At 43.0% G+C, this 13,085-nt stretch overlaps 1 protein-coding gene across 2 annotated transcripts in view; it reads left to right on the top strand.

Moving 5' to 3' along the window:
* The first annotated feature begins 23 nt into the window (after nt 1-23).
* The window catches only part of rnls (renalase, FAD-dependent amine oxidase), a 34,576-nt gene continuing 21,514 nt past the window's right edge, over nt 24-13,085 (top strand). The window contains exons 1-3 of one of the 2 annotated variants that reach the window (XM_064319819.1): nt 24-173; nt 1,830-1,972; nt 2,774-2,935. In XM_064319819.1, the coding sequence (XP_064175889.1) occupies nt 76-173; nt 1,830-1,972; nt 2,774-2,935 (403 nt within the window). In that variant the 5' untranslated portion in view covers nt 24-75. The remainder of the gene's footprint in view (nt 174-1,829; nt 1,973-2,773; nt 2,936-13,085) is intronic. The other variant, XM_064319824.1, reaches the window with a different exon arrangement.

The following is a 13,085-nucleotide window of genomic DNA, read 5'->3' on the forward strand; positions in this document are numbered from 1 at the left end:
AAACAAACAAACAAACTGGGAGATTGCCTGCTTTGCTTGAGTGTGAAATAGCCACTCTGTGCTGCAGGGGGAAGAATGTCCACGAGCAGGAGCCCCAGCAACGCTGCGTGCACAGCAGATCTTGGTGCACAGTACATAAGTGCTACGCCGTTCTACGCCCAAATACATCAAAGGTACTCCGTCACTGTGTATAGAAAATTCTTGAAGTATTATGGATAGTACACTTGCCATTCAATTGACAAGGTCTACGTACTTAAGGTCACAGCCATAATTGAATGGTTATTTAAATAGGCTGCTCATTCCATTAATCCAATATATCCAGATATTAGATCACTACATTGATTGGCGATGTGCCATACTCATTATTTTCTTGATGAAATCTTGAAACTGCGCAAAACATCACAGAGTCACTATTTTGTGTAATTGAATCAATCACTATGTTATAGAAATCTGAAGTAGGTCTATAAGAATGAAGAATACGTATTACCACTGCTCAGTCAGTACCTTCAATGCAAACTGTTAATCTTTGTAAAGCTTTGTGCTGTCCATTTCTGTGTCAAAATGTATAATTTACTATGATCTTTTGATGTTGTGGTGATACCATTGGTTGTCCATAAAAGTTTTTCAAACTGATATTTGCATCTGAGAACAAGGAAGTTTGTGGTCTTATCTAAACAATGTTGCCTGCTCAAAACAGAAAAAAACATCAGGATTTTATGTGCTAGGTTTAAGTTGGTTTAAGATTTAACAAATCATGAAGGCATGCATTTGGGAACTGTCTTTCTATTGTATTTATAATGTAGGAAATATACACCCTCCCATTCATTATTATCCTTCCTGTGTCTCAAAAGGTCAAAAGTTGACCCAGGTGGCTGAATGTTGAAGTGTCCACCCCACAGACCACAGACATGTCCTTAATGTACTTGTCTGTAATCTTTATCTTTATTTTTAGACTTCATTACAGAACATTATAGGCAGGTTGTTGCTGGAATGACCATTTTGAACTCTCTCACTCTTTAAAGTATAAAATGATAAATATTTTTAAACTCCTGCACCATGCAACCTTTGTAAAGGAAACTCCTGCTTACGCAAGACATTTATCCGGCCTAAGTTTTTAATCACTGAAATATGTTCTCATTTTGCCTGGAAGTGGTAATTTTGCACTCCTAAGTTTACATGTTTCCTGTAGGTTTTCAGTTACCACCTTAACAAGACCAGGTTAAAACCTAGCATATGGCTGGACCTAACATATGTGCCCAGCCGACAAATGGTGTAACTTCATAACTCGCCCGACCAATGGTGTAACTTCATCAGTCAGTCAGTCAGTCAGTCACTCACAGACATTCACGTTTGTTGAGCTGGCCCCGCTGTTGCGGTCCAGCCAAAAATGGTAATGCTTCTGTGAAGCCTGCAGGTGGTGCTAAAATTGGTACAGCATGCCCCATTTTAGTCATGAAAATGCATCCTTCCATCAATACCAGAAAATGGTGTGTATAAGTAGCATCTGATGAAAGTGTCTGTTATACAAGTGAATTTAATAAAAGTTCTAATGAGTATATTTTACTCTCATGATTTCAGTCTCGAAGGAGCTCTCTTATTTCACCAAAGCACAAGTTAGGGATGACAGATCACACCATGCAGCTTTTACATCTTTTCATCGGTTATGCAAGTAATATGTTAAATGGGACTTTTCTGTTGCTTTAGCCAGCTCTTTTGTGTGAAACACCAGAATCTGTATCTCTCTCATCCTTCATTCAGGAGAACTGAGGCTTTTCAAAGTGATGGGGATTACCATGCTTTTTTAAATCAACATTGTCTTTGATTTGCAGCTTCTATGAAGAATTGCTCGCACACAGCATTTTAAAGCCGTTGGTGGCCCCTGTGGAAGGAATGATTATGAAAGAGGACCTACGTGACTTTGTGACTCCGAAGGGTGTCTCGTCCATCGTCAAACATTACTTGAGAGAGTCAGGTAGTACCGCAAACCTTTGATGTCTGAACCAAACACCATTTGCTTTCTTTACATAATTCACCCAAGATGGCATGATGCTGTGGCAATTGTTTTTTGTGTCTGCTTAATATCAAAGATTTCTTGACACATAATGTTATATGTTTTGCTGATTGTATAGATAAAACAGGAAGGTTTTGTTTCTGAATAATCGTGTAAATATGTCTTGAAAAGCTTGTTCTGACATTAAATCCGCAGATCATTCTTTTGTATTCTTATTTCCAAGAAAGAATTGTCACATAATTTATATTGTACTAGTTAAGACTTTGCAGAAAAGAAGTTTTGAACACACCCAGGTTGGACATTGAATCTATGAATCTATGACTAAAAACAGATGGGAATAAGTTATTTAGCCAGGATTATTATTATGTCCTGCTTTGTTGCAGAGACCACATATCTCCATCACCATCGTGGCATAATGTTAAACAGTGGAAGTGAGGCATGCTATCTTAGCTCAAACTTCCAGTTTAGACTAAATGCTCAAACATTCCCTTTGTCATAACTGTGTATAGCTCAGGAAGTGGAATGGCGTGAAGAAGCGTGTAAAAGGAAAAACCTACACCTCTCTCACATTTTTATTTAGGAAGTGGACACAGCACGCCCCGGCTATACGTATCATTACGCCCGGTTTTGACACCCTGCCCAGTGATACGCTGTCAGGGCCTTCTTCTGTGTCCCGAGTTCTGTCTCCGCTTTGCGTGACCTTTCTGTCTGCATCTCTTTTCCCTCCTCTCTCTCTCCCGCCGCCCCCCCCTCGTATCCAAGCAGGAGCCGAGGTGCTGTTTGAGCACCACGTCACCCGCGTCTGCCAGAAGGGGGCGGGCTGGGAGGTGCATCGGCAGGGCGGGGAGGCGGAGACTTTCGACGCCGTGGTCCTCACCATGCCCGTCCCCCAGATCTTGCAGCTACAGGGAGACATGCGCTCCTGTGAGTACCCCCGCCGCGCCTGTCCAAAAACGCCGTCCCAGGAGCCCTCTCTGCCTGTGACCCCGCCCACTGTTGTCCCAGGCCCTATTCCTGTGCACTGCGTCTGGTGCACAGTGATTTTCATAAAGCAGCTTGACATGATAATACCCAGTGGAAGCACTTGGTTAGACATGAGTTCACAAACCTGATTTTTGGTGTTTTTTTTTTTTCTTGAATCTTCCAGTAAAGTAATCACTTTCTTGAGGTTTGTTTTCAAATACTTATTCACATCATTAACTTCAAGCTAAAGTTACCCATGATGGGTTTTGATTGTAATTGTATTGTAAACAACTTCTGACTTTACAGGGGTTAGCCATAGGTGCCTTTTCAATGTGGATGACCATGACCATTCTGATTGCTGCAAAAGTTTGTTTCCCCGTGTTTTCAAAATGGAAACTTTCATTCGATCTGATAAGAGCTTGCCACGCTGGGAGGAAGCCGTGCATTACGAGCTGTGGCTGCAGTCCTGCTCATAGGCAGCCTCTTCCTGCCCAACAAAACATCCACAGGAGACGAAAAACACGGCCAGCCGACGTTAGTGTGCCAGTAAGACCTTTCAGTCCTTCCCTCGTGTGTTTGAGCATAACAAGCAGCTCTCTTAGACGTTTTCTTTCTGACATCTTCCCTTTGTGGAAAAAACATGGTGGGAGAAGCATCTGTGTTCATTAGTCAGGTGATGAGGGGGACAGCTAGCGTGTTCTGGGCCGCCTCATTCCGGAGTTTTCTACATGGCCTGTTTTGGTCTCCAGCTGTCTAGTTACCATGGACGTCTCGCATCGAGGTCCATGTCGGCGTTCTCTGAACAGTTCTGAATGTAAAGGTAAAAAAAAAAAAGACTCTTGGAAATGGCAAAACGTCAGTCCTAAAAGACAAGTGTGGAAATTGGAGTGCGGGGCCTGGGGCCCCTGGGATGTGTGGGGTTTCTGGGAAAACCTTGATTAATGCAGAGCGGGAGCCGGTCGGTGCAGGAACGGCACGTCCGAAAACGGAGCGAGGCGGCTGAGAACGGCGTGGGGGGGTGGTGGTGGGGGGACCTCATTCGCTATTGCTCCTGGCATCGGGACGTCCCACTTTGATAAATGCAGCAACAACATCGCACTGTGCAGGCAGGCCTGCTGACACGGGCCTGGTCCGGTCTAAAAAGGCGTCCTTCACCCCCATACAGGACGGTGAAGGACGCCAGGAGTCTGATCAAACTGGAGAGGGAGCATAGAAACCCCCCATTGTGTATGCAGAGATGCTGGATTCAGGACAGTGTGTGAGAGATACTGAATCTCTGGCGCACGGGGAAGCCTGCTTATGTGCGGTCCAGGGCTGACGGGAACGAATCCAAAACAATCAAGATCTTGATTGGTGGAAATGTCAGCTTTGGCTCGAGACGGTTCATCACAATTGGTACGTAACGAAAGACGACGGGGTTTTGGGTGGCTGTTCATGAAGAAATGCGAGGAACATTTCGATGGTTTAGCCCGATGCCACGGATGTGCGGTATCGTCCAAAGCTGGACCCGAACTTAGTCGTGTGTTTGTGGCGCCTTACGAGACTTGGAACCAGTTCTGCTTTGGCATTGTCTCACTGTACGAAACTCTATCCATATCAATGATTTGTTCCGCCAAGACAGGCTGTAGTAATTATGTAGATTTGTGTGCATTTCTTTCGCTTTCCCCATTCCTTTTGGTGTTTATAATTGTGCGCAGTTTCACTGAAGTCCTTTCGGTTACAGCGTGAGCAACACTCTTGCTGTACCGCCCCATTTAGTTTCTCCAACAAACATCAGCTTTCGCGTGTTCTGTTTAACCCCGTGAGGAGGTGGTTGCTGTGGGTGTTTTTCTACCAGCGGTGCTGGTACTGGTCACAGAGGCTTTTATGCGGAGGATGTATTACTGTGGGGCATATCGGCACAGACACTGCAATTAAATTTATCAACCTGTTGGCAAAGCTTCCGTCCCAGCACTTAGGCGGCGGGGAATTCGTCTTCATTTTTGACCTCGGATGAGGCCTTGTTATCCTCTGCGCAGTCCAAACTCACCTTCTGCGCTGCGAGGGAGCCAATTGGTTGCCCCAGGAGATTCCTGGCGAGATACGTTTAGGAACCTGAAAAAGGACAGTCGGCCCCTGCGCACGATCGTGGCGAAACGCCGGAATCCGGGCAGGAACCGTGCTGATTGCGGCCAGCTGCCCCGAAACACAGCGCAGCGCGTGATTGGCTCCTGCAGTCCTGGGGAGGAGGGGTTTCAGTCGGCGGGACCTCTGACCCTCCGTGCACCAGCTGAACTGTTTTGTCGGCCGTTCGCAGCCTACTTGTGTCAGCTGCGCAGAAAGCGGGCTCCGGCAGCAGAATTGACTGCGCGGTCCGCCTGTTCCTCTGCGCAGTGTAAACAAGCAGCATCGGACGGCATGTGCTTTGGAGGAGGGCGCCTGCTTGTTTGCATTCTCATGACCTGACACAGGACATTGCAGCATCGAGACGGGCCCAGGAATAATCACAAAATGTACAAAATGTTTTTAGAAAAAGACATGATGCATACATACTACAACGCCTAATGCAGCCATTAGCATTCATATTCGTTACATTTGGATACAAAGCTTTATTCGTTTTTTGGGAGATTTTGTTTTTGTGATTTGTTTTGGTATCGGTGGATCATTGCCCGTGTTAACGTCCTGGGGGAGTACGTGTGTGAGCATGCGTGATTCCATAACACCTGTACAGTCGCTTGTTGCATTACCTGCTGACAGTACATTGTATGGCAGTGCCTGAGGATATGCCTCACCATTGGCATTGACATTTCTATAAAATTCATATTACTTTATTGTCCGGTATATTTAATATATGCACTCCCAATGTAAACACTTCTGCTATAATGGCAAAAGAAGCCCAGCAGTGCTGTCTTTTCCACTGTAGGGTGTAGTTCTGATTAATTAGAGCTGTCAGCAGAATTCATTTTCTTTTTGCATGAGTGTAGGTAACTGTGTAATTCTGACTGCCACTGAATACTACTGAGATTAATTTCTCATTGTAGTATACTTCATTTTATTTCATTGAAAGCACTACCCTGAAGGATATTCAATGAATAGTGATTTGGTAGCACATGCAGGTTATAGTCCCTTTTCCTGGGTATGTTTAACCAGATATTTTATTTCCAGATACACATGTCCTATTTTAATATTTTGATGGCTTTTTCAGGTTTTGGTTACACAGATGAATAAGGTAAATACATATTGGTAAATGCAAGTGTAAACTGAACAGTAGGAGCAGGATGAAAATCGTTGGTATTATTAATATGGTAACCATAGGGATAAATAGCATTTGACCCTGGAAGTGTCCAACACCAAATGGAGTCAAAGAGGAAGTGATGAAAGAGGACTGCAGTGGCAGGGATTGGACAGTGGGTGGCAGCAGCCAGGTGTTAGCCATGACCGGCTGCACATGCAAGAGGATGCAATCTGGAAATAATTTGAACAGAATAAAGCTGCAAAAAAAAAAAAGAACAGCATGCTTCACACTTCCTCTTTTATCTCAGTTCTTCAAAATTCAGGAACAAACACAACAAGCCCCCTCCGTTCTTTTTTCACCACTTCGATTTTACTTATTATTTTTTTGAAGCCAAATGAATCACAAATGAAGAAATTGGTTATTATATGAACATGTGCAGTCACACAAGGTCCTGTCCGGCAATAACTCATTTGTAGTGACGTCCAGTGCTAAATCAGAATTTTTTGTATTAACGCTTCTTACTTGAAAAGATTTAGCCCTTCTGTATTCAAAAAAACAGCATTGCTTCACGATATGTCACACTTCCTGGAATACCCAATATTCTGATGAAAGTTGAGTATGAAAGGTCGTTGCATCAATCTCGACGCACTAAAGGTTATGCAATGTGGTTGCCTAGCTTAGATTGTAATGGGTGGAATTGTTGTGTGTGTTTAAATGGGAACAATTACATTGGTTACCTTGTCCAGTGTAAAGTCATTACAAATATCTTACTATTTAAAGTTACTATACTGTGCAGATGTGCATGCTCTGTACAATTCTGAATTGGTAGTCTGTAATGAGGTCCTGTGCTGGAACCATTCCCTCTATAAATGCACCTGTGGTACAGCTTTATTTGGGTGTGCACTTTCCAAATAGGAGTTGCTGCACTCACATGACAATGCTAAAGTGTCTGGTCCGTACCCCAGAAGTGCCCTGAATCAAGCTTTCTTAGCCCTGTACCCACTTAATGAGCAAGTAAGGTTTATGTGATCTGTTTCTTATGACATATAACTTATTTTGGTTTACATTCAAATATTGAAGTAAGTTAATGGCATATTTCAAAATCAATTCAATTGTATTTTTATAGCGCTTTGTACAGAGAACTGTCACAAAGACAATTTCCAGAGTAACTAGGCAAGAAACAGAGCAAAAAGAGCAAACAAAGCAAAGCAACTGCATGTACACTGTATCTAATACAGTACAGAGTATGGTGTGCAGTTTCACTGATATGAAGGCTGATGGACATTAGCTTATATATGCCAAGTTATTGCTTTCATTTGATATCGTGTGCCCTACCCCAGTCCGTCTCAGGACCCACATTTTGGGAACCAGTGCCTTATACCCCCACTTGTGACCAGGATGAATTTTATCTGAAGGAGAGGAACTGCTCTAAATGTAGTCATCAGATTTTCATAGATTGGATGTGACCTCCACGAGTAAGTTGAAACATATATTCTGTATATTTTTATTATATAGGGACAATACTATGTTGGTCAAGCCCTAAATGGGTCTGAATCAGCCTGATTCATTGCAGTTATCATTTATTTGCTAGTTCATTCATTTTTTTAAATTCTTAACTAAATTCTTTTTCTTATTATTCCATACTGAGTCTATTGCCGGTTTATACAAATATGTCCTTTGTAGCAAACCATACAAAGTGGCTTACTCAAGAGCACAATAGCTGTGTCAAAACCATGGCCATTAGTCCCAGGGATCCGTGTAAAACATTTATTGTGTTGACCGTGTACATCAAGAATATAGTGCCTTCATATAACCTTCAATTTGCCCAGTAAAGCTTGGCCATTTTATTACTTCATCATACTTTTTCACAAATCCTAGCAAATTATTTTTGTCCATTTGTGAGAGCTTGCCAAATGGAGTCAGTGTGGATGTCTCATTTCTCTGAAGAGCATTTTTTTTAAAAAGAAATATAATTCTGGCCAAGTCTTCAGAACTCACTTGAAAGGGCCTCCGTTGGGAACTGGCTGTTTTTCCAAGCACTGTAAATGTCCAGCTCTTTGTAGTATGGCATAACTCTTACAAGAATCAACTTTGTTTTGTTTTATTAAGAAAGGACATCTTGTAGACCTGCACACAGTAATGATTTTGATGAACTATTAAGCATGATCATTTTTTACATCCTTGTTTTTCTTCCTTTCCTTCAGAGTCAGAATACCTAATTATGCTAAGTGAGCTGGGCCCATGCACGCTGTAGCTTCTTTTAATTCGGGAAACTGCAGAGAGACATGCAGCCAGCCGCCTGCAGTTATTCCTGTGCAATTCTTGCAGCCGGGGACTGCAGTATGAAATCGGCGTCTGCAGATTGCAGGTGCCCTGTAAACCAGAGGGGGCGCTCTCGAGCAACTGGGGGGCAGGGTGTGGGGGGGGGTGCAGGATGTGGTGCCGACCAAAATCCGGCCGTTCCAAATTGGGCAACAGACGAAACGGAAAAAACGCAGTAAAAACGGTCAACATTGTTCCAGAGATTACGAGCAGGGCTCCTGTTGGCCACGCCTTCCCCCGTCACATGATCATGCCGCTGCTGCAGTGCCGTCAGACTGCTAGGATTTCACTCTAACATTAATATCCTGCACAGCAGGCATAACTAGATAGATAATTGACTGCGCTGACGATGGCTGTTTGCTGTGGGGAAAAAAAGACGATAAGGCCATTATAACTGCAGAACAAACCCAGACTGTACAGACCGTTAATGACATTATTATCTGCGCACATCCCTCCCCCCTCCAGACAGATATTTATTTATTTTTTTAATTTACTTTGTGGGATACTGGAGGTGCATTAGGCATTACAGAGAGACAGGAGACTCGTGCTGCTCTGTGCAAACCTGCAGCATCTGATATGGGATTGTGGCTGCTAAGCATTTATCCTTACTCATTCACCAAGGCCAAACTGAAACCGCCTCTTACTCGTTCACAAAGGCTAAAACCAAACTGGGTCTTACTTATTCACAAAGACTAAACCCATACTGGGTCTTACTCATTCACAAAGACTAAACCCAAACTGGGTTTTACTCATTCACCAAGGCCAAACTGAAACCAGGTCATAATCATTCACGAAAGACTAAACCCAAACTGGATCTTAGCATGACTCCATTGACACAAGGTCTCTGTCTGTATGACTTCATGATTCAAGTGATCATATTGCTTGTTTTGTACCTTATTTTTGGACAATTTGCAGAGAAACATATTAATTTGGCTTAAAATAGCCTAAATGCATAACGTTATCTATGAAAATATATTCTGATAAGAACATAAGAATACCTAGTGATGATAGTAGGCCATTCAGTCCATCTAAGCTCATCATTTAGCTGCAGACAAGAGAGTGTCCAGCATTGTGTCAAGCTTGGACCCAAACACCTGGATTCAGATGTATTCAGGGGCTTGGGTTCAGTGCATTATTTAGTATAATTTCATTCTACGACAACTGTATTGTTCTAATGTGCATCAGTTGTATGGATTTTAAAGGCTTTACAGAACAGCTGAGTCATTCACCAAAATTCACAAGCCTCGTCTTAACAATGTAGAACATTGTGATTGGTGTTTATCAATGCTAGGGTCTCTTTCTAGAACTTCCTGTCTCTTTGGAGGACTTTAGGCTTCGTTCCATTGTTCTGAAAAAGCTTGAGCCATGTTCTGCTTCCATCAGTTAGTGTTTATCCCAGTAAATAATAAAATTAGACTTGAAAGCAAATCGGTGATTGTGATATTTCATTAGTTAAATGTAAGTTTGATGTTGCCAAAATCAACAGACGGAGAATATGAAGCTTCTTGAATTTCTATGAAAACATTTTGTGTTGAATAAAGTGTAGAAAATGCCATATTGGTCCATCACTCTTGTTGCTTTATTTAAAGGGCAGTTCACACTAAAATAATATAAAGCTATATTTCCACTTACCCTGTCTATCCATCCAGATATTTTTGCTGAGATTTGACGCGTTTTCTGGATACCCTCTGATATCCTCGATACAATGGCCCTCACTGGTGCCAACGTTTGTGGCACTCCAAGTGCCAAAAATTGGCATTTGTCAATAACAACATTGTTTTAACAATGTTGACACTGTGGCCCTGAATACTGGGGTGGTTTGGTTGAGACTTTGCATGGAAAATATGCAGTTGGTGTACTTCGATAGAAAGTTGTTTTCAGTGAAACCATGCGCAACAAGGTCTGTGGATGCTTGTGAGTAACCATGTCATTATGTTTGGAAAGAGACACTGTTCTTGAGTTTTTTCGATGTAAATTTCTGGTGCTTTGAGCAGCACAAATGTTGGCATTACTGAGATCATTGTATCAGGGCGAGTTGCAGAAGATACTGTATCTAGAAAACTTGTCAACTAATACTCACTGTTCTCACCAGTACTATCTTGATGGATAGATAGCACTCTGGGTAAGTAGCTGTATTTAAAGTTTTGGTGAACTTCCTGGTGCCATTTTCACCTCTGGTCTTATATCTGCAATATGTCCTTGCATATGGTGGTGGTTATAGGACAGTGGTTGGGGGTCATTTGCTGCTGAGAACTTTTTCAATTTCACCAAAGATCCAACACCATGATGAAAGAGGGTAAGATGATATTTCTAGACTTGAGAACTGACAAGACAGTAAAACGACACAGATGCCACAGGACGCAATAGTCCGTCTTCGCTTCAAACTGACCATCTGAAGGCCCGTGTCTTCAGGACTCATTTCGACACTTCTGTTTCTACTGGGATTGCCAACACTTCTATTTAAAGTCGCAATTCTGCAAACACATTTCATCTGCCATTCATGCAAATGGGATTTGAAGAAGCGGAGTGCCGAGATTGGCGTGGGCTGAGAAAATGATTGTGGAAATCAGAATAAAGCCCCTCAAAGGCATCGCTCCGCGATGGGGAAATTAGAAGGAAATAAGGGGGTTTGTATCGTTTGCAAAAGATGAATGAGCTCAGTAGGAGCTGCGAGGCTGTGACATTCCTGCTGTAAATTAGCCTCGTCCTCGGGCGGATTTTTCCCCTGTTATATGTTGCTGAACAGCTTGGGCCGGTAGTTTGACTGGGCTCTTGGAGTTGCTGTTTGAGGGCGAGGTGTCTTTTTTAAATTAAAAAAAGTTTTAAAAGATTTGTACAGCAATACAGCTGGTGGCAGTGCCATAACCTTAAGACAGGCTTTGTAGCCAGTTGCCTGACAGATTATTTTTTAGTTCTTGGAATGAAATAGCCAGCTGAATATTTGGAGCTTGGATGTTTTTCATCATATTGCAAAATTTGCTTCTTTTTTTTAATTTATTTTTTTTACTGAAACTCTGGCCAAATGTCTTTCATTGACAAGCGCAGCTAGCCTCCAAAATTAACAAGAGAATCAAGAATGTTCGGTTTTGCAAGAACTGGCAAAACCTCGCAAACCCCATCTATGAAACGCCAGTGGAGGCAGAGGGTATTCAGGGTTCAGTGGGTCTGCTGTGGTCAACACTTTGTGTGCCTCTCTCCTCACAGTGACATCTGCTGGTTGGGGGTGGCCATTGTTTCAAATCACAGTCCGCTTTCCCCTCTCCTTCACCTCTTTTGTATCAATTTATTGGGAAGTATCCGTGTTAAATTTTAACCCCTGAATTGGAAAAAATAAATTACATAAGGCTCTGCTTGCCAGGTTGGCTAGGACTCAGCTATACTTTGTCGAGTACACAGAAAGCTGCCAGGAGCGCAGTGCTATCTGTGCTCCGACATCAGAGGACGTAATTGCAAACAGGTGGCCAACCTGGTCTTCGAACAATGCAGAAGAGCTGAATATGTGCATTTTAAAATTAGAATCTGATACAAATTCACTTCCAGTTTGGCAGGGCACGGCACATGCATGCAGGGGACCGTTTCTGCTTTTGCAGAGAAAGAAAGAAGAGATCAAAAGAGGAAGCTGACCTTCCGCATTGAGAATATTATCGAAGCTTGTTCCTACAAGAGAAAAAAAGGGCTTTTGTCCAGTCATTTAGGGGCACTGTTCTGCTCTGCCGTTGCACCATGGTGGTTTTAACGAACGTGTTCACTCGCATGTAGTACCTGAGGTTCCGGAAACGCAATCAGCTGCAGTAATCTCATGTCTTTTGTGGTTTTTGAGAATTAGCTTGCTGAAGGTGAATTTGCAGTCCTCCCTTTAGGTATGGAGAGCAGTTGCCTCATGTCAACTAAACATATCATGACCATCATCAAGCTGATCATTAGCTTTCGCATCGAGGGTGAATTCATCGGCATAATGAGGCCTAGATGTTATTTTTAGTGCGGCATACTTTATAATTTTACAAATTAACTTTATTAAAAAGGGAAAGTGAAAATATCGGAACTGGTCTTTGAAAGGTTGCTACTTTGCAGTCACTCCCTTCTTCACCAGCTTTATAATCTGTCAAACAAATTAGCCACAGATCCTTGAGATCAAAGAATGCTTATTCCTCGTCCAGATAACGAAGTCCTACTGTTTCAGTGGAGACATTATAAGCTCCATTATAAGCTGTCAGTCAGAGAATTGGGGCGATTCGGCCGATTATGAGCCCCTGGAAGCACCTTTCCGGTCCTCTGGTAAAAAGAAGAAGCACCTCTATTTTAGAGAGGGTGGTGTGGCCCTGGCCGGTTTACACCTTCGCATCAATCGCGTCCACCCTTAGAGTGCATGAGCATGGCTGCGTGGAGAACTGCCACCCCCCCACCCAAAACGCTTACTTGTCGTTGCCCCCCCCCCCCCCTCCGTTCTGCTGACATCATCTGTGCGATCGCTGTTATTGTGCAGAATGGCCGCTGTGTTTTTTTTTGTTGAGCAGAGAGAACGCCTTGCTCGCGTATACTCCGGCTGTCCCCTGCTCCCCTCGCTCCTCTCTAATA

This window comes from Anguilla rostrata, chromosome 2 (assembly GCF_018555375.3).
Source record: "Anguilla rostrata isolate EN2019 chromosome 2, ASM1855537v3, whole genome shotgun sequence".
NCBI lineage: Eukaryota > Metazoa > Chordata > Actinopteri > Anguilliformes > Anguillidae > Anguilla > Anguilla rostrata.